The 21,041-nt window shown below is 39.9% G+C and overlaps 1 protein-coding gene across 8 annotated transcripts in view; it reads left to right on the top strand.

The window, feature by feature from the left end:
* The first annotated feature begins 9,829 nt into the window (after positions 1 to 9,829).
* Fan1 (FANCD2 and FANCI associated nuclease 1) overlaps positions 9,830 to 21,041 on the top strand; it is a 42,080-nt gene continuing 30,868 nt past the window's right edge. For 4 of the 8 annotated variants that reach the window (XR_012444074.1, XR_012444073.1, XR_012444072.1 and 1 more), the window contains exons 1-5: positions 10,053 to 10,266; positions 10,515 to 11,906; positions 13,803 to 13,943; positions 16,676 to 16,877; positions 19,722 to 19,955. Coding sequence is in view for 5 of the 8 variants with exons in the window: in XM_074062111.1 (XP_073918212.1) it covers positions 10,667 to 11,906; positions 13,803 to 13,943; positions 16,676 to 16,877; positions 19,722 to 19,955 (1,817 nt within the window). In the remaining 3 variants the exon portion in view is untranslated. Of the gene's footprint in view, positions 9,982 to 10,050; positions 10,332 to 10,514; positions 11,907 to 13,802; positions 13,944 to 16,675; positions 16,878 to 19,721; positions 19,956 to 21,041 lie in introns of those variants that run through there. The other 4 variants (XM_074062112.1, XM_074062114.1, XM_074062113.1 and 1 more) reach the window with 4 other exon arrangements.

The following is a 21,041-nucleotide window of genomic DNA, read 5'->3' as shown; positions in this document are numbered from 1 at the left end:
TATTGTTTTACAAATTAGTTGTAAAAATTTGCACTTCTATCACGTTTACCAGCACTTGGTATTAGCAGATTAAAATTTTTATTAGTCTAGTGAGGAGGATCCAAGATGGCAACTAGGGTGCAGAAGCAGACAGCATGAGCTCAGTGACTCCAAAAAACCTGGCTGAGACGCTGGAGCCACACTTGGCAAAAATAAAGCAGAAAGGAGAATCAAAACTTCAACACTGTGAACCCCTGGCCCATGGAAAGTTTCTCCACGCCACATTACACTGAGAAAACAGGAGGGCTCCTGTGCCACCAGATGCTATCTCCAAACCTGCTGGGGAGACATCCAGCAGACCAAACAGGCGAGTGCCAAGTATCACACGGTATTCCCCCAGCCACCCCTAGGATAAACCAGCATAGCCCCTGGGCAGATGGATTCCCCCCTGCAGAAAAAAAAAAAAAAACTAGACAATAAACAAAGAACTGAAAACTAACACACAGCAGAGGGACAGAGCTGCTGAAAGTGCACTGGAGAAGGAGAGAGGGGCAAAGAACTGATCTCCACTCAAACTTTCAGTAAACAAACAACTGGAAAGGCAGAAGGGCTGACAGCAGGCGGGTGATAAGCTGCTGCCTGAAATAGGGCAGGTAGCAGTCCACAAAGTTCATCTCCTGAGCCAGTGAGCAACAGCCAAAGTCAATTGACACTGCAAAATTGAAAACAATCAGCAAACCATCACAACACACTGACAGCAGGGGGCCAGCTGATAGATCACTGACCTTGCCCCAGAGAAAGGGGGTGAGGCAAAGAAACAAGCCCCCAGTAAACAAGCACAGCGAAAACCCACTCCAAAGCAGGACAGCTGGTGGGCCACAGAGCTGATTCTGGAACCTGAGGACAACATACAAACTTAAACTGCCACATCTCACTAAGGGAGGAGCTGACCAAGCAGTTGCCTTTGAAAGACAGAAGGAAAAAAACCCCAAAAAAACACTACCCAACCACCTGGCAAGACTACCACAGAGCTTCTGCTTAAATACCAACACCAGGATTGGATGCTGGAGGAGTAACAGCAGAACTTAAAGACTGAAATGCCATTGTTCTTGACCTGGAATTTTTGTTTGTTAGTCTATTTGTTTTGTTTCCTGTTTGATTTCTTTGGGTTTTTTTTGTTGTTATTGTTAGTTTTACTATTGTGAATTAGCAAATACTAAATTACACCCAGACCAGGGACAGAAAACTTAGCTACAAACCCAATACAGCCACAAAACAAAACTAAACCAAGGGAAAGAAAACAGGTGACTAAAACCACCAACCAGCCTATCAAGAACATAGTTGCACAGTACCAAGTGGAGCGATGGGAAGATGAAAAAGGATTGGAAACCACTCTCCCCCCAAAAATAATTTAATACAGGATTCAGAGGGAAATGAAGAAAAGAGATACCCAGTTCTGGACTCCAACAAAACAAAGATAAACAATGCCAAGGAACCCAATGAAGCCCACAAGAATAGTCTCAAAGAAGAAATCCTGCAAGTAATCACTGAGAATTTCATGGAGATGTTACTAGATATGGTTAACCAAACATACAAGAGGCACTCAAGAAATTTCAAGACACCAAAAATAGAGACTATGAGAAGACACAGAAACAAATAAACCCATAGGAGCCCTAAATAAACACCAAAGTCAAACAGAGACCATTATAAATAGATAAATGAATTAAAGATGAAAATTGACAATATTAAAGAGGAAGTGACCCATAATATGGAAAACCTCAGAAAAAAGAATGAAACAGAAATACAAAACACAATGGAATGCCACTCCAGCAAACTAAAACAAATCTAGTCAGAAGACAGAATCTCAGAACTTGAAGATAAATGGAAATTAAAGGAAAAACTGAAGAGTTATTGTGCAAACAAGTCAAGATCTATGAAAAGAATATGCAAGAACTCACTGACTCCATCAAAAGACCAAACCTGAGAATCATGGGTATTGAAGAAGGAGAAGAGGTACAAACAAAAGGAATTCATAATATATTCAACAAAATAACAGAAAATTTCCCAAATCTAGAGAAATCTATGCCCATTCAGGTACAGGAAGCCTCCAGAACACCGAACAGACCTGACCAAAATAGAGCTACCCCATGGCATATTATCATTAAAACAACAAGCACAGAGAATAGAGAAAGAAAATTGAAGGCTATAAGAGAAAAAAACAAGTAACATACAAAGGTAAACCCATCAAAATCACAGCAGACTTCTCAATGGAAACCTTAAAAGCAAGAAGAGCTTGGGGTGAGATCCTCTGGGCACTGAATGAAAATAACTTCAACCCCAGCATACTCTACCCAGCAAAACTATCATTCAAAATAGATGGACCAATATGTCTTCCACAATAAACAGAAACTAAAACAATATATGACCACCAAGCCACTCTACAAAAGATTCTTCAAGGAATTCTGCACACAGAAAATGAAAGCAAGCAAAACCATGAGAGGACAGGCAGTATCAAACTACAGAAGGAAAGACAAGGAATCAGAGAGTAACATTAACTCAACTGCACACATCAAACCCTTAAACAACAAAAACAGGAATCACCACATACCTATCAATATTAACAGTGAATGTTAATGGACTTAACTCCCCCATCAAAAGACACCATTTGGCAAACTGGATTAAAAAGAAAGATCCAACAATCTGTTGCTTACAGGAGACCCATCTCACTGACAGAAATAAGCACTGGCTTAGGGTGAAAGGCTGGAAGAAGATTTACCAAGCCATTGGCCCCCGAAAACAGGCAGGAGTAGCAATACTTATTTTGGACAAAGTAGACTTCAAACTTACATTGCTCAAACAAGATAAAGAAGGATACTCCATACTAATAAAAGGGGAAATACACCAAAAGGAAATAACAGTTATCAAAATATATGCACCCAATATCAGTACACCCAATTTTATCAAACATACTCTGAAGGACCTAAAAGCATATATAGACTCCAACACTGTGGTAGTGGGAGACTTTAATACCCCCCATCACCAATAGATAGGTCATCCAAACAAAAAAATCAATAACGAAACTCTAGAACTAAATCACACCAAAGATCAAATGGACCTAGCTGATGTCTATGGAATATTTCATCCAACTTCTACACAATATACATTCTTCTCAGCAGCTCAAGGAACCTTCTCCAAAATTGATAATATCTTAGAGCACAAAGCAAGCCTCAGCAAATATAAGAAAACATAAATAATCCCATGCATTTTATCTGATCACAATATATTAAAACTAGAACTCAACAACAAAAACAACAGTAAAAAAACATGCAAACAATTGGAAACTGAACAACACATTGCTCAATGATCAGTGGATCACCAGTGAAATAAAAGAGGAAATTAAAAGGTTCCTGGAAGTTAGTGAAAATGAAAACACAACCTACCAGAACCTATGGACACAACAAAGGCAGTCCTAAAAGGAAAGTTCATAGCCATGAGTGCATATATTAAAAAGAGAAATATCTCAAATCAATGACCTAATGCTACATCTCAAGCTCTTAGAAAAACAAGAACAAGCAAAACCCAAAATAAGCAGAAGGAGAGAAATAATAAAAGTAAGGGCTGGAGTTATGAAATAGAAACAAACAAACAAAAACCATACAAAGAATCAATGAAACAAAAAGCTGGTTCTTTGAAAAAAAATAAACAAGATTGACAGACCCCTGGCAAACCTGACTAAAATAAGGAGAGAAAAACCCAAATCAGTAAAATCAGAAATGCAAAAAGGGGAGATAACAACAAACACCACAGAAATCCAGGGACTCATCAGAGACTACTTTGAGAACCTATATTCCAATAAATTTGAAAATCTGAAAGAAATGGACAGATTTCTAGATACTTATGACCATCCAAAATTGAACCAAGAGGATATTAATCACCTGAATAGATCTATAACACAAAATGAAATTGAAGCAGCAATAAAGAGTCTCCCAAAAAAGAAAAGTCCAGGACCTGATGGATTCTCTGCTGAATTCTGACAGACCTTTAAAGAAGAACTGATACCAACCCTCCTTAAACTGTTCCATGAAATAGAAAGGGAAGGAAAACTGCCTAACACATTTTTGAAGCCAGTATTACACTCGTCCCAAAATCAGACAAAGACACCTCCAAAAAGGAGAACTATAGGCCAATCTCCTTAATAAATACTGATGCAAAAATCCTCAATAAAATAATGGCAAACCAAATCCAACAACATATCAGAAATATCATTCACCATGACCAAGCTGGCTTCATCCCAGGGATGCAGGGGTGGTTCAACATACGAAAATCTATAAATGTAATAAACCACATTAACAGAAACAAAGACAAAAACCACTTGATCATCTCAATAGATGGAGAAAAAGCCTTCGACAAGATCCAACACCACTTCATGATAAAAGCTCTAAGAAAACTAAGAATAGAAGGAATGTACCTCAACATTGTAAAGGCTATATATGACAAACAAATAGCCAACATCATAATTGTGAAAAACTGAAATCATTTCCCCTAAAATCAGGAATGAGACAAGGGTGCCCACTATCCCTACTCTTATTCAACATAGTGCTGGAATTCCTACCCAGAGCAATTAGGCAAGAAGAAGAAATAAAAGGAATACAAATAGGTAAAGAAACTGTCAAAACATCCCTATATGCAGACGACATGATCCTATATCTTAAAGACCCAAAAAACTCCAACACACCATACACAGCTACAGCAAGGCGGCAGGATACAAAATCAACTTACAAAAATCATTAGCTTTTCTATACACCAACAACGAACAAATTGAGAAAGAATATATGGAAACAATTCCATTTACAATAGCCTCAAAAAAAATCAAACACCTAGGACTAACCTTAACAAAGGATGTGAAAGACCTCTACAAGGAGAAGTACAAACCCCTGAAGAAAGAGATTGAGGAAGACTACAGAAGGTGGAGAGATCTCCCATGCTCATGGATTGGTAGAATCAACATAGTAAAAATGGCTATACAAACAAAAGCAATCTACATGTTTGATGCAATTCCCATCAAAATTCCAGTGACATTTATCACAGAGATTGAAAAATCTACCCTAAAGTTCATTTGGAATCACAAGAGACCACAAATAGCCAAGGCAATACTTAGCAAAAAGAGCAATGCTGGAGGTATCACAATACCTGACTTCAAACTATATTACAAATCAATAGCAATAAAAACAGCATGGTATTGGCACAAAAATAGATATGAAGACCAGTAGAACAGAATAGAGGACCTGCATATGAATCCATACAGCTATGTCCACCTTATTTTTGACAAAGGTGCCAAAGACATATGATGGAGAAAAGACAGCCTCTTCAACAAATGTTGCTGGGAAAAGTGGTTATCTGCTGCAAAAAACTGAAACTAGATCCATGTTTATCACCCTATACTAGTATCAACTCAAAATGGATCAAGTTAGTACAGGAAAGAGCAGGAAATACTCTGGAAGAAATAGGGATAGGCAAGAACTTTCTCAATGGAACCCCAGAAGCTCAGCAACTAAGAGAAAGTATGGACAAATGGGATTTCATAAAACTAAAAAGCTTCTGCACAACAAAAGAAATGGTCTCCAAACTGAAGACACCACCCACAAAGTGGGAGAAAATATTTGCCAGCTATACATCAGACAAAGGACTGACAACTAGAATATACAGGGAACTCAAAAAACTAAACTCTCCCAAAATCAATGAGCCAATAAAGAAATGGGCAACTGAACTAACTAGAACTTTTTCAAAAGAAGAAATACAAATGGCCAAAAAACACATGAAAAAATGCTGACTATCTCTGGCCATAAAGGAAATGCAAATCAAAACAACTCTAAGATTCCACCTCACCCTGTTAGAATAGCTATCATCAAAAACACCACCAACAGGTGTTGGCGAGGATGTGGGGAGAAAAGGAACCCTCTTACACTGCTGGTGGGAATGCAAGCTAGTGCAACTGCTCTGGAAAAAAATATGGAGGCTTCTTAAAAATCTAAACATAGACCTGCCATATGATCCAGCAATCCCACTCCTGGGGATATACCCAAAGGAATGAGACACAAGTTACTCCAGAGGCACCTGCACACCCATGTTTATTGCAGCACTATTCACAATAGCCAAGTTATGGAAACAGCCAAGATGCCCCATCACCGACAAATGGATTAAGGAAATGTGGTATTTATACAAAACGGAATTTTACTCAGCCATGAAGAAGAATGAAATCTTATCATTCGCAAGTAAATGGATGGAACTGGAGAACATCTTCCTGAGCGAGGTTAGCCAGGCTCAGAAGACCAAAAATCGTATGTTTTCCCTCATATGCAGACTTTAGATCTAGAGCAAATGCAGTAGCGTTGTTGGACTTGGGTCACATGACAAGGGGAGAGCACATACAGGAGGTATGGGGATAGGTAGGAAACCCAAAACTTGATAGTGTTTGATGTCCCCACTGCAGAGTAGCTAATACAGAAACCTTAAAGCAACAGAGGTCAATATGGGAAGGTGACTGGGAAGTAGTGAAGAGGTCAGGTAGAGATGAATCAATTCAGGTTGTAATACACTTGTGCATGGAATCAATGCTAGGAATCTCTCTGTATAGCTATCCTTATCTCAACTAGCAAAAACGCTATGTCCTTCTTATTATTGCTTATGTCTTCTCTTCAACAAAATTAGAGATAAGGGCAGAACAGAAGCGAGGGGGGATGTGGGTGAGAGGGAGGTGGCGGGGGGTGGGCAGGGGGAAGAAATGGCCCAAACAATGTATGCACATGTGAATATATGAATAAAGAAAAAAAATTAGTCTGGTGGGTATAAAATCATATGCATCTGTCGTATTTATGTCTCTACTAATGAGACTGATAATTTTGTCATGTGTTTTTAGTCCATGTGTATCTTTGTTTTCTTCTGTGGTGCTTGGACTTGAATTCAGGACCTTGAGCAGGCTAGAAAAACACTCTACCATTGAGTTCCACTCTCAGCCCACCTGTATAAAAATTTTAATAGCTTTTTAGATTTTGAAATTTGAAAATTATAGAAAATTCCAATAAATGTATCCACATTTGCTTTATCATTTTTAAAAATCTGAACAAGTTCAGAAGTTAAATCTACAGTTGCCTTTACTATTCAGTACTTTAATATTTCCTAAGAATAAGGACATTTGCTAACCTAACAGCATGGTATCATCAAAAGCAGGAATTTTTTCTTTTGGAGTATTTACTGGGTTTTGAATTCAGGGCCTCACACTTGCTAGGCAGGTGCTCTACCACTTGAACCACTCAGTCAGCCCTTTTTTGTGTTGAGTATATTTGAGATAGGGTTTCACCAACTATTTGCCCAAGGCTGGCTTCAATCCTCCTGATCTCTGCCTCCCGAGTAGCTAGGATTACAGACATGAGCCACTGGTGCCCAGCAAAAACAGGAAATTTAACATGAATACAATCTGCAGTCTATACTAAGTTTTGTCAATTATCTCAGTGCCCATTATAGTTTTTCTCCCCCTCCTCGTCCAGAACATTCCAGGATCACCTATATTTCATCCTCATGTCACTGGTTCTCAGTAACCTGTAACAGGTCCTATAACAATTTTTGAAGTAACCTGTAACAATTCCCAGTTAACCTATAACAATTTTTGAAGTGTCCTGGCTGGTTATTTTTAGAATATCCCTCAAATTTGGATTCTTATGTTTTCATGCAAGTTACATGTATGAGGAAGGGAAAGCACAGTAGTAGTGTGTCTTCAGGGACTTGGGTAGAGGTTCAGCAAATCAGTTTGTCACAGAGAAGCTGATGACAGTGATCATTTGGTTAGGATGTTGACCACCAGGTTTTCCCTTTTAAATGAATAATTTGTCAGAGAGACACTGATAGCATAAATATCTGTTCCTCATCAAACTTCCACTCACCCATTATAACATCTATTTTGTGTGTGTGTGTGTGTGTGTGTGTGTGTGTGTGGTGGTAGTACTGGGCTTTGAACTCAGTACCCCATGGTTGCTAGGTAGGCTGTCTATCACTTGAGCCACAAACCCAGCCTCTATAGCATCCATTGATGATTTATTTCTTATAAACTTACTTGTTACCATTCCACTGTAAGTAGGAGTTTTCCATTTTCATTTATTTATCTCAATATAGACTTTTAATATTATCCAATGCTTTATAATCCATTGTAATCATCTGCTTTGATGCTCTAATTGTCCTAGACCTGAACAGTAGGACAGTCTTTGAAGCTTACTCCTGAATTTCTTTTTTTCCAGAGCTGGGGATTGAACCCTGGTCCTTAACACAGTTCTAGGTAAAGGCTTTACACTGAGGTACATTCGCCAACCTTGAATCCTTTTGATATGTCCCCATTGTCCATTGAGCACGTTCTTATTTTCTGTTGCTATAAGATGTCTTTTCCTTTACTTTCCCTAGAATCATCCATTTTTCTCAAGGAGCTTCAGATCCTCTTAGTAGAGAATGGTATTAAGAAACCAGTTTCTGGGTGCTGAGTGGGCTCATTGCTATGAGACCCATGGAAAAGAGGCAGAAAATTATGGTGTGTATCCATGGGGGCAGAAATGGGGGTGATGGGTGATAAGCATTCTATCCATGAGTTCACACTAATACCTCCGATTCCAATCCAACACCTCATACATTATATTCTGTTTTCATTCTTTTCCATGTTTGTAACACCTTTTTTAAAGACATTCATTTGAATAAACATATAGGAAGGAATTTCATAATTATTAAACCATTGGAAAATGAAGAAATGTGCTTTCTACAGCTAAGTGCAGTGTTCTATATTCCAATTTTCCCCAAACCTTTCACAGTTTTATTTGGATATTCCATCTATTTATTGATACTGTGTCTAGTTTTAGCATTTCCTGTTTGTCTCTTCCCTTGGTTGTGTCCCATTTTTTTGCAAGCCTTATTATTAGGTACAAGACCAGTTGTGATTTTTATGTGTTTCTCATGAAGCAACTGTTTTGACTGTATACTTGTTATTTCAGGGGGGTCTCCCCATCTTGAAGTCTACTCTGTCTCAATGGAGTACTACAGCTCTTCCAGTTAGCCTTTGAATACCATGTATCTTTCCATACTCAAGTCCCTTTCAAATTGCCTGTGTCTCTTGTATGTGACATTAGTTAGGAATTGCTTTTTATGTCTACTCTGACGAGTTTTACTTTTTAATTGGAATAGTCAATGCACATTTAATGTATTAGCAACCTGATTTTTTATAATATTCCTAGTTGTTTTCAGTTTGTTCCTTCTGACTTTATTTCTCTGTTACTTATTCTTGCTTTCTTAACCAAATTCAAATACATTAATCTCGATTGCAATTTCTCTGTTACTGTATTAACTCTATGTCTTTGCATTAATTTTTAATTGTTTTAAGAACTGCAAGCCAGGCACCAGTGGCCCATACCTGTAATCCTAGCTACTCCGGGGTTAGAGAGAGATCAGGAGGATCACGGTCCAAAGGCAGCCCAGACAAATAGTTTTCGAGACCCTATTTTGAAAATACCCAACCCAAAACAGGGTTAGTGGAGTGGCTCAAGTGGTGGAGCGCCTGCGAGAGCGAAGCCTTACGTTCAAATCCAAGTACCACCAAAAAAAAAAGAATTGCAATACGCAGGGTTGGAGGCATGGCTCAAGCGCTAGAGTGCCTGCCTTAACTACGCTCAGTGCCTACCACGTGATATGAAATATGAGATCCTGGCGGCAGCGCAGTGACACTGCCCACCGCCACCTTTTTTTTGCTGATGTTGCATCTACATATCATCCACCACCAGCCGCAGGGAAAGCCGGCCAGGAGCGCACTGGACTGCCCGCCTCTTGCGGGTGTGAAAGGGGAGGAGCCAGGTGTCCCGGGGACTCAGCGTCACCGATCGATGGCTCTCGCTTCCGCTTGCCGAGCCTGTGGGATCGACGCTCCGGGATCGGCTGCGGCGCCTGGGGCGCCTGGAGCGCGGGCGCGCGGCGCAGGTGGGAGGCGGTGCCGAGGGACCGGGTCGGTCGCGGGGGGCCCGGCGGGCGGGCGCACGTGGCGCCGGGTGACGCACGTGGCTCTGGGGGGCGCACGTGGCCCGCAGAGCGCGCCGCGCTCCTCAGCCCCTGGGCTGCGCGCATTGGTGACCACGCGCATTCGCGTTCGTCCCTGCAGGCCCCGGGAGCGTGCGGCTGAACCCCATCTGCCAGGAAAGTGATCGATGCCACTGCATCCGAAAAGGGTCTGGAAGAACAAGCATTGTCCCTTTTTTTTTCAAACCGGTACTTTTAGACTTTAAAAAGTTCTTAGAAATCCCCGCTTAGGAGCCCAGTGCCGTCATTTTAGGGTAAGGGACACAAGCTGCGTGCAGAGCTGGGTGGCCTGCCTCCGTGTCCCAAGCCCAGAGTTATCTATCCCCTCATCCCAGGAGTTGCTTGCATTACACGGTTTAGAACTGCTCCCGTCTTCCCCCTCCCCCACCAGTGAATTCATAAAAATGTCTTTAACCCGCATGTGTTTTATTTTTTAGGATGAAGAAGGCGTCCAAGCGAATAACATGCGATCAGATAGCATCCCGCTTTTTATGAATTCAAGTCAGGAAAGTAAAAGTCAAGAGTTGCTACCTTTCTTCTGAGATAGCCAGTGTTTTGTGACTTGGATCATCCGCTTTTTCTAGTATTCATGATGTCGGAGGAGAAATCTCCTAAGAAAAAGAGACCCCGTAGGAGCCTGTCAACCATCAAAACTGCAAAAACCTCACCTCATTCTATCATTTCATATTTTAACAGTGCGCCGCCAGCTAAACTTGCCTGCCCCATTTGTAGTAAAATGGTGCCAAGATATGACTTAAACCAGCACCTTGATGAGATGTGTGGTGACAGCGGAGGCATTGTTCAAGAGCATCCCGCACAGGTCGGCTTACCGAATTCACATGTGTCCTCAGCAAATTTGACCTACGTTGCCTTAGGACAGGTAACGTCAGAGAAGTCGCCACCAAAGACAAATTTAACCCCTGACCAAAGCGGTTCAGCAAAAACGAACATAACACAGCAGACCAGTCCCTACTTTAAAAGTAAGGATGCCTTGATGTGCAAAAGCCAAGATGAACTAAGAAACAATAATGTGAAAATCATTTCTTTGGGAAGCCTGTCATCCAAATTGTCCAGAAAATACATAAAGGCTAAAAAGTCACTAGATGAGAATGAGGAACTTGCCAGTCATTGTCTGCAGAGTTCCATAGCCACAGCTTTTGGGAGCTGTTCAGAAATTGAGGACAAAGGTGAAATTTTGGAGAACAGTTCTCAAAAGGAAAACATTTTTACATGTGATTCTCTAGAGGGAGAGAATAGTCTGGAACACAGAGTAAAAGTCGGTAAGATAATGGAAGATGGAAGTCAAAAGGGTACCGAGGAATGTGTGAAGTCAGCTATCACTTCTGGGTTCTCAGATAATGCTCCCATGTTATTTTCACCGGATTTATCTCTTAGGAATAATTTAAAGTCTTTAGAAGACAGTCTTGTAAAGCAAGAAAGTGTCAAAGAAACAGACGAAGTGGCTGAAAAGCATGAGGTAGGCAGTTGTGAAGAAGAAATGACTGTTGGTTCAGAGGTTGAAACACAGTTGTCAAAATCAGAGGTGAAATCTCACAGTTCTACAAATGATGCTTCTAAATGTAGTAATGTCCATGAATTTCCTTTGGAAGGTGACAGCGGCTTAATGAACAAAGTCACTTGCGACACTCCTCCAGAGCAGGGGTCAAGTTGCGATGCTCCTGGTAAGACAACTCAGACACCACCCAGTCATCCTTACTACCTTCGGAGCTTCCTCATGGTGCTGAAAGCTGTAGTGGAGAGCGAAGATGATATGGTGCTCTTTGATGAACAGGAGAAGGGAATTATAACTAGCTTTTATCAATTATCAGGTACCTTCAGCCCATTTGCTTTCAGATTTTTGTTTTCTATTTGCTGTCCTGATTTGAATGTGATGGGGGTTAGTAATCTAATGACCACAGGGTGTCACTGTGGTGTTGTAAGTGCACTGTCAAGAGTATTACGGGCATCAGTCTTCTACAAGCTTTGTATCAAGGATATGCTTGTAGAGACGTTTTTGTGCCTGGTGATGTCTAGGGTACAAGTGGTAATTTGATTACAATGGAAGCAACTGTTTTATGTGTGGTAAAGCCACCTTGTTAGGAAGAAAATAAAGCCTAATGTGGAAAAGGCATAGCTTTGCATTTTGAGCTTGTAATCATGCTTCTGTTAGGTTGCTTTTGTTTTCACACTCATTTCTTCAAGAATAAAAGTAAAATAAAATACAGGGAAAAAAACCAAACCAATATGAGGCACATTTTCTTCCCCTCAACAGAATTTAGATTCGTGGACTCTGCTTTTTAATGTCAGGGAGGACATGAAAACTCATAGACTTAGGGCACATGTAATAATATTAGTCTTTTCCTCAAATCCTTGGCAGCCAGTGGTGGTCACAAGCCAGTAGTGCAGGTTTGGAACAGAAGCCACTCTTGTTGGGCTGCTCTGTTAATCCAAAGGACCATGGTGGCTCTGTGGAACTGAATCCCTCCAAGGTACAAAGAGTTTGTTTGGCGGCCACATTGTCCTCTAGTAAAGTGTAGCCATGTTGGAGATTAAAAAAAGAAAAAAAGAATCCTAAACATTACCACGAATGTTTAAGAGAAGAACTTTTGTTTCAGATTCACACAGTGGCACTGGAGTGTTTCTTATATTAATAGCACTCTACCACTCGAGCCAGTCTGTCAACCCTCTTACAGTGATGGGGTTTTGTTTTTTTTTTTGAGATAAGGTCTTGCAAACTACTTGCCTAGGGCTTGTTTCAAACCCTGATCCTCCTGATTTCTGCCTCCTGAGTAGCTAGGATAACAGGCATGAGCTACTTCTGTGCATGAAGAAATATATACATAGACAAATATATGCTTTATATGAAAATTGCTGTTTATTTAAATGTTTTTGATTTTGCTTCTTTAAAGGAAAATGTCAAAAATTAAAAAAATACAATTACACCATTTTAGAATTGACAGAAATTTAAAGGTAATTCAGGTAATAAGGAAAAAGATCAGGTGTGGCTCAAGTGGTAGAGAGCCTGCTTTGCAAGAATGAAACCCTGAGTTCAAAACCCATATCCGACTACAAAAATAAAAAGGAATAAAGACTAAACAGGTTAAATAGATTGGCATAGATCCCTGAGTTAGAGAGAGAAAACTGCCCTGCCAAATCTAGGCATTTCAGGTGGAAAATTCTTTTTAGGTTATTATTTACTTTATTTTATTATTATCTTTTAATTTTTTTATTGTACATTGTGACATTTACAAAAGTTCTTGCAATGTATCCTAGTTGAATTCACCCCCTCCATCATTCTCCTTTATCCCCACTCACTCCATTCCTAAAATAGTTTCAATTGGTCTCATTTTTCCATTTTCATACATGTGTACAAAGTATTTGCACCATATTCACCCTTTTTAGATTATTTTTGACCAAAAATAGAATAATATATATTAAACTAAAGGTAAAGAAAAAAATAACTGGAATTCTACAGAGATTTTCTCTGAAGGAATGGAGAGATTGGCTAGAAAATGGGGGAATTGATTTACTGAGCAATTAATATTCATTATCAAATTGGAATATTTTTGATAGTTTATACCATAAAATGACATCATTATACACAAATAAGTATCTGTGCATTCCTAGTAAAGTGTATGTACTCCTCTCATGTGTAAAAAGCATCTGTATGTTGTTTTGGAGAAGAAAGCTAATAATTTTCACTATTTTTCTTAACTTTCTTACAGCTAGTGGTCAGAAGTTGTATGTAAGGCTCTTTCAACGTAAATTAACCTGGATTAAGATGAGTAAATTAGAATATGAAGAGATTGCCCCAGATTTAACACCTGTAGTTGAAGAATTAAAGCATGCAGGCTTTCTACAAACAGGTATGCTGAGCAGAAAGAACTGTGAACAGAAAATGTGACCTGAAGAATTTAGTTTCTGCGGAATGATGGCAGTATTAGTGTAGTGTCATATCCTGGTTGGTGCCTGCTAAATAATAAGTGTTTCTTTTTAAATCGAGTTTTTAATCTTAAAGCAACAGATTATTCCTGTGATGCTAAAGCCATTGGTAGCTTGGGTTAAGAGGATAGTGAAAGATGGTCTGCTGTTACAGGCTTAGAACTTAACATCATCTAGGGGTAGATTTGTCACAGAAGAAATACATTTCTCATCAGTGCTTTCCTTCCAGCCAGAATTTAACTCAGATGTCCATCTCTATGATAAAATAAAGCTGGCTTGTTTGAAATGGTGATTGTCTTGAAAAACTACCCCCACATGTGCACACATGCAGGTCTTTAAAACATTTTTTTAAAAATTAAGACATATTTGTTGCACAGGGGTGATTCATTGTGACAATTCTGAATAAGTTTACATTGGTTAGCTCGCCCCCACCATCTCTCCTCTGCCACCCCCTCCCCGGCCTACTTAAAGCAAATGCAAGAGGTTTCTTTGTTCTGTTTCATATAGGTATATGAAGTCCATCCACCATATTCCATCACCTTCATCTCCTCCATTCACCCTTCCTCCCCCAATTACCCTCCCACACATATATACACTGTACCTATTTTACAGTTCTTTCATTATTAATTCCTAAGTCAATGTTCAAAGGGGTTTCTTGATGTATCCCCACTGTGAGTATACATTACTTTGGTCTGTTCAAACCCTTCCATTACTCTCCCTTACCCCATTTACCTCCTACCCCTCCATTTTTCACCAGCTTTCAATACACATCCTTATGTCCTTTACCTTCACATCTTGTGGTATGTGATATTACTGATGTTCTATCGTTCTCTTTTCCTTTCCCTGAGTTCCATAGAGTAGCTCCATGGTTATAAACATGCTCTACATCTGAGTTTGTACATGATCATGCTTGTTTTTGTGTATATGTTTATCTTTGGATCTATCTTCCACATATGAGAAAAAAACATGTAGCCTTTGTCTTTCTGAAACTGCCTTACTTCACTTAACATGATGTCCTCCGATTGCATACATTTACCTTCAAACCACATGTCATTATTCCTTATGGCTGAGTAAATTGTGTGTGTGTGTGTATTTACACATATCACATTTTTTTGACCCATTCATCATTTGTAGGGCATCTGGGTGGATTCCATAGCTGGCTATCGTAAACAGTGCATTCATGCATGTCTTCTGTGTTGATATCCTACAGAATTGTTTAGTGATTTAAAACCCTGAAAGAGAATGTATCTTTTCCAGTGATACCCTGGGTGGTTTTATCAGTGGTATTCATTAAGTACCTTGGTGTACAATATTGTGTGGAAACAGGTATAAGCAGAATGAAAGACATAACCCATGAATTCAGATTGCTAACACTTTAGAAGAAATAAGTATCAAGACAGATGGTTTCTCTAGGGCAGAGTTTGCAGTAGGGAGCCAGTGGGTAAAGGTGAAGCTGGGTGATTGTTAGGATGGGACTGGATAGGGTACATACAGGGAATGTTGAGGACAGGCACGGAGTTTCTGCTAGCTTGGGTGTGAATAGTTAGGCAGGGGGACATGGGACCCTCCACGGAGCAGTGCTTCCCACACGTCAGTGCTATCAGGGTAATAGGATAGATTCTTGGTCCCCACCTGGTTTGGAAGATCTTATGCAGATTCTGTCAGTTGGCATGTTTGATAGATATTCCGTGTGACTACTGTCAGCGACTTTAAAAAACACCTTTATTCAATGAAACCAAAACCCCAATAGTTTACCGTTGCATTTAATTCAGTTCAAGTCTTGTCTCTGATGCACACAGCCCTGTGGCTCCTGGTTGGTGCAGGCCGTCCTTGCTCGCTCTGCTGTAGCCACAGAGCTCCCCCTCCTCGGTGGTCTCTACCAGGCCGAGTACACTCCTGTCTCAAAACCTTGGACTCAATATTCCTTCCACAAAGGACAGTTTCCATTGCCTGGCTACCCTGTATAACATAGCCAGTCTCTGTTTGCCTCACCTGGTTTTATTTTTCCTTGTAGCAGTTACTATAATTCTTACTTATTATGCCAAGAGGTAAGCTCCTTGTGGGCGAGGAACTTGTTTACTGCAGTGTGCCCAGGGTCTTAGAACATTACCCAGCATGCAGTGTATGCCCAGTGAGTGTTTGTTGCATGGAGGAAGAAAGCATTGTCCTAAACCGTGAATGCCCTACTGGCAGAGACAGCAGGGTCTGATTCAGCCGAATGCCTAGGGCCTGGTGCAGTGCCTAGGGGCCCACAATAGCAGGATGCTGAAGGAGTGAGCCCGGGAAAGGTTAAGGAGGGGGCTAGAAGAGAAAAGAGCTGTTCACTCTGTGACCTGGTTTGGAGAGGCCCCCTCGGAGGTTTTGAGAAGACAGGAACCTAAACTGTAGTCATTGTCCATATGTGTCTTTATTGTACTCCCATTTTCCTTCACTTTTTAGAGACACATTTTTATTATTTTTTAATTTTTTAAATATGTCTATTTTCCATGGTCTCATGCAGAGTTTGGGAAACTCTTTGGTAAACTAATTAAACTTTCTACAGTAAAGTTTCATTTTATTTGCATCTAGCTAAGCTTCCTTCTTCTCCAAATACATAAAATTAGAAAACAAAATCTTTAAAACTATTTTTTAAATTTATCATTGTTTACTATTTCAGAATCTGAGTTGGAAGACCTCTCTGAAGTACTTGAACTCCTTTCTGCTCCTGAACTGAAGGCCCTAGCCAAGACCTTCCACTTGGCGAATCCCAGTGGACAGAAACAGCAGCTGGTGGACGCTTTTCTCAAACTGGCCAGACAACGTTCAGTCTGCACTTGGGGCAAGAATCAGCCTGGAATTGGAGCAGTGATTTTAAAAAGGTTTGTTGGCCATTGTAACAGTAAACACATTTAAAATGTAGATAGTATAGATATTCTAGATTGCATACTTTTTGGAATTACAATTATTTATTTTAGTTGCAATTAGATTAGTAGGCTGGAAGGGCCTTAATTATAATGGTCTAGACTCTTTCTTGGCTTCTTAGTTAAAATTCTTATTGTAAGATCATACTAACTTTTAGAACCAAGGAAAACCAATAGGCAACAGAGCAAAGGTAATAGACCTTTGACAACTGGTAGTATTTTATCCAAGAAAAATAGTTTTAATTACTGTTTTTACAGATTTTAGGGTAAGCTATATAGGCACATTTTTATTTTAGTAGACTTTTTCTTGAAATGTAATCAGTCAGTTTTAATATTGCATCTGTTTTTGAGTTCAAACACAGAAATTTGCCAAAAACTGTGGGTGGTTTCTTTCATCCTTGGGAACCCCTTGAACTATTTTAGTTTGGGGAAGATTAGAAAAACTTTTAGGGTTGATTTTTTTTTTTTTTTTTTTTTGCCCATGTCATCTATAAATGTAGCCTGGGAATCCAATATTCTGGGGTAGCTGAGGATAAAATGAGATGATGCCTTTTGATTTAACTTTTTATTTTTTGGTAGTACTGGGTTTTGAACTCAGGGCTTTGTCCTTCCTCGGCAGATGCTCTACCATTTGAGCCCTACCCTCAGGCTTTTTTGCTTTTAGTTATTTTTCAGGTAGGCCTCACACTTTTGCCTGGGATCAGCCTCAGCCCATGATCCTCCTACCTTCACCTCCCATGTAGCTGTGATTACAAACGAGGGCCACCATACCCACCTTGTGTTTAGAGCCAGGGTCTTACTAACATTTTGCCCTGGCTGGCCTTGAATTATGATATTCCTATCCTCCCAAGAGTCTAGCATTATAGACATGAACTACCATGTCCAGCCTTAGATGATGCTTTGGAAAACACTTTAAGACAGTGTCATTGTTGTTTATTTTATATATTACATATGCATCTATATGTATAAAAGAGAGTGAAATTTAGTAAATTATAATAGTTGACTTCAGAAGTATAAAATCCCTGTCCCTATGATATGTTAAATGTCTTCAAAGTTCTTTCTTCATCTGTTTATATTCCTTCAGTATTAACCTTATATGTGGTAAACATGACATTTGCACTTCTCTTAGTACAAGCACTTAGAATGGGAACAGGTAGAGTGAAGAAATAAGTTAAGCCTTTTTTAACATTGACTTTGAAGTTGCAGGAAAATACAATTCTCAAGGCTATTTTAGTTTTCCTAAAATCTTTTAAGATCATACCTGTTTTTTCATTTTGATGTGGTCCCGACAGCTCCACACCTGGGCATTTTCCATTATCTTTTTCTATAGTTACTGTGAGGAAATGAGAATGCATGTCATTTGTGCTTTCTTCATCTTAGGAGAGTCGCTCCTTGGTTTTCCATGTTTCCCTGCTGCCCAGAGGCCTGCTCCACTGGGGCTCTGTGTGCAGGTGAAGAAATGAACACTTTTCCTTCCTTCCTCCCTCCCTCCCTCCCTCTTTCTTCTTCTTTCTTTCTCTTTCCAGTGCTGTGATCCAACCCAGGGTCTCAGGCCCTAGGCAACCAAAGAGCCTAGTGGATTCTTTTTGGCAGTCTTTGCAGACTTGAGGTAGAGTGGCAGTGTGATAGGAATCCAGTTCTTGTTCCCTCAGGTCTGATGGTGGCACTAATGTCTGTGTCTCTCCCACGGTTGCTTTGGAAGCTTCTGGATGGGAAGGTGTTGAGGTCTTTACTAGGCCAGTGATTCTCAAATAGGGCTTATTTTTGCCTCCCCAGAGAGCATCTGGCATTATCTAGGGGACAGTTTTTGGTTGTCACCACTGGAAGATGGCATCCTGTGAGTAGAGGCCAGGGACTCTGCTGAACACACTGCAGTGTTCAGGACAGGTCCCACAACAGTGACCCAGCACAAAGGCCAACAGCACTGAGGCTGAAAAACCCTGCTTTCAATGCTGTTTAAGTTGCTAGAGACCAGACGCCCACACAGACCTCAAACTCACCTGCAGACATCTAGAATTTAACTGAACTCACTCTGAGATCACCATGGAATGAAGCGTTCCTGGACTGCTTTGTACATTAGAGAATGGCACCCAGCCTTGCTGTGGATTTGTACGACTTCCTGTCACAAACTGTGCTGCATTACCAAATGCTATTGTTGATGACATTTGAAATGTCCATTCTTTAATTGCAGTTACCACTCAAGTCAATAAAATAGTTGAGAGCGTGAATGTCAAAGATGTAATAAATACTTCCATGAGTTTCCCTGCTGTGTGCATGACCAGGGTAGACCCCACATAGTCTGTGGCTAGGGAAGGGAACACTTTCTTTTCTTTTCTTTGGTGGTACTGGGTTTTGAACTCAGGGCCTCACACTTGCGGGGCAGGTGCTCTACTGCTTGAGCCACTCCACCAGCCCTGTTTTGCGTTGAGTTTTTTCGAGATAGGGTCTTGCAGACTATCCACCTGGGCTAGTTTCGAACCTTGATCCTCCCAATCTCTTCCTCCTGAGTAGCTAGGAGTATAGGCGTGAGCTCCCAGTAACCAGCAGGAAGCGCTTTTTGAGCCAAGCTATGCTTGAGACCATTTGGAGATAAAGCTTCATTCATTCCTCTGTGTCCCAGAGTGGGGCTCTGACCTTTGGAGTGGTGAAGTAACACTATCGTCACACAGCTGGGACTGATAGATTTGTTTCAGAATAATAAGTGCACTTATCTTTATTTTAGGTGAGAATAACTTGTAAAGCCTCATATCTAAATCCTTAAAAACCAGAAATGCATTTCTCTGTTGTATTTTTTTTTTTTAGAGCAAGAGACTTGGCTGGACGGTCACTACGAGTCTGTAAAGGCCCCAGGGCCGTGTTCTCCCGGCTTTTGCTACTGTCCTCATTGACTGATTCTGTGGAGGATGAAGAGGCTGCTTGTGGAGGTCAAAGTCAGCTTTCTACTGTGCTGTTGGTAAATCTTGGCCGAGTGGCGTTCCCTGCTTACACCATCAATCGGAAAACCCAAATCTTCCAGGACAGAGAAGATCTGATTAGGTAGGATCGTGTTAACTCGTTTATCTGTGTGTATTTCAAAACCTAATAAAACTTTTATTATTTATCCTTGCCAGCCAAAGTAGAAACATTAAGTTCATAGCAGAAACCATTTTTGAAGTTTTTTGAGTTTTGTTATCTTTTGCCTGACTTGTACACATTTCTAAGTCTGTAGGGAGAATGTTGAAATAAATGTGCCAAGGTGGCCAAAACCAATGAGTTTGAGTTAGAGCTACAAAAATTTTTTCCCATCTTATGTTCCCAAATAGTTTTGGCAGGAAGCACTTTTTTAGATACAGACATTTTAACAACCCTGCCTCATAAATATGTTTTTAGAATGAACAAGAGGAAGATGAATGTTTTCCTAGTAATAAACTAGTAATACTTCAGGTAAAGCTGATAGTAACTTGTGCACTGTGTACAAGAATCAAATACATCATTAATAAGTTAGACTTTTCACTAACATATTGATACATGGACTTAATGAAAATTTGGTTTGATTAGCAAAAGTGAATGTTGATAAGAAAGAATAGTATAGGTTTTACAAAAAAAAAATACTTGCATTTTTTTTTCTTTTGTTGTTTTTGAGACAAGATCTTTGTATAAAACTGAAACCCTGGCTGGCCTGGAATTCAGAATCTTCCTCCCTTAGTCTTCTGAGTGCTGGGATTACAGGTGTGCACCACACACCCAGCTGCATTTCCTTAAAAAAAAAAACAAGACCAAAACATATATTATAAGAAAAATTAAATTGGCTTTCCTTAAATGTCACTTTTGAGTTTTAAAAAAAATTTTTTTTTGGTAATACTGGGGTTTGAACTCAGGTCCTTGCACTTGCTAGGCAGATGCAGTATGACTTGAATCACACTCCTAGCTACTGATTCTTGATTTAAGATTTATGACTCATATTTACTCAAAATTGATTGAGATACTTGCTTTTGGGGGAGCTCTTTAACTGTTGTTTAGAATAGCCATGCTCTTTAAAAAATAAGTTACTGAAACTATTGAATCTTAGCAGTGTCCAGTATAAACTGGTTTTAGCCTATTTGGCTTTAGCTGTCAGGAAGTGTCATGTTTATTTGTGTTCGT

Source organism: Castor canadensis, chromosome 19 (assembly GCF_047511655.1).
Source record: "Castor canadensis chromosome 19, mCasCan1.hap1v2, whole genome shotgun sequence".
Taxonomy (NCBI): domain Eukaryota; kingdom Metazoa; phylum Chordata; class Mammalia; order Rodentia; family Castoridae; genus Castor; species Castor canadensis.
The sequence above is the reverse complement of the archived record's forward strand: the minus strand, read 5'-3'. Positions and strand labels throughout refer to the sequence as shown.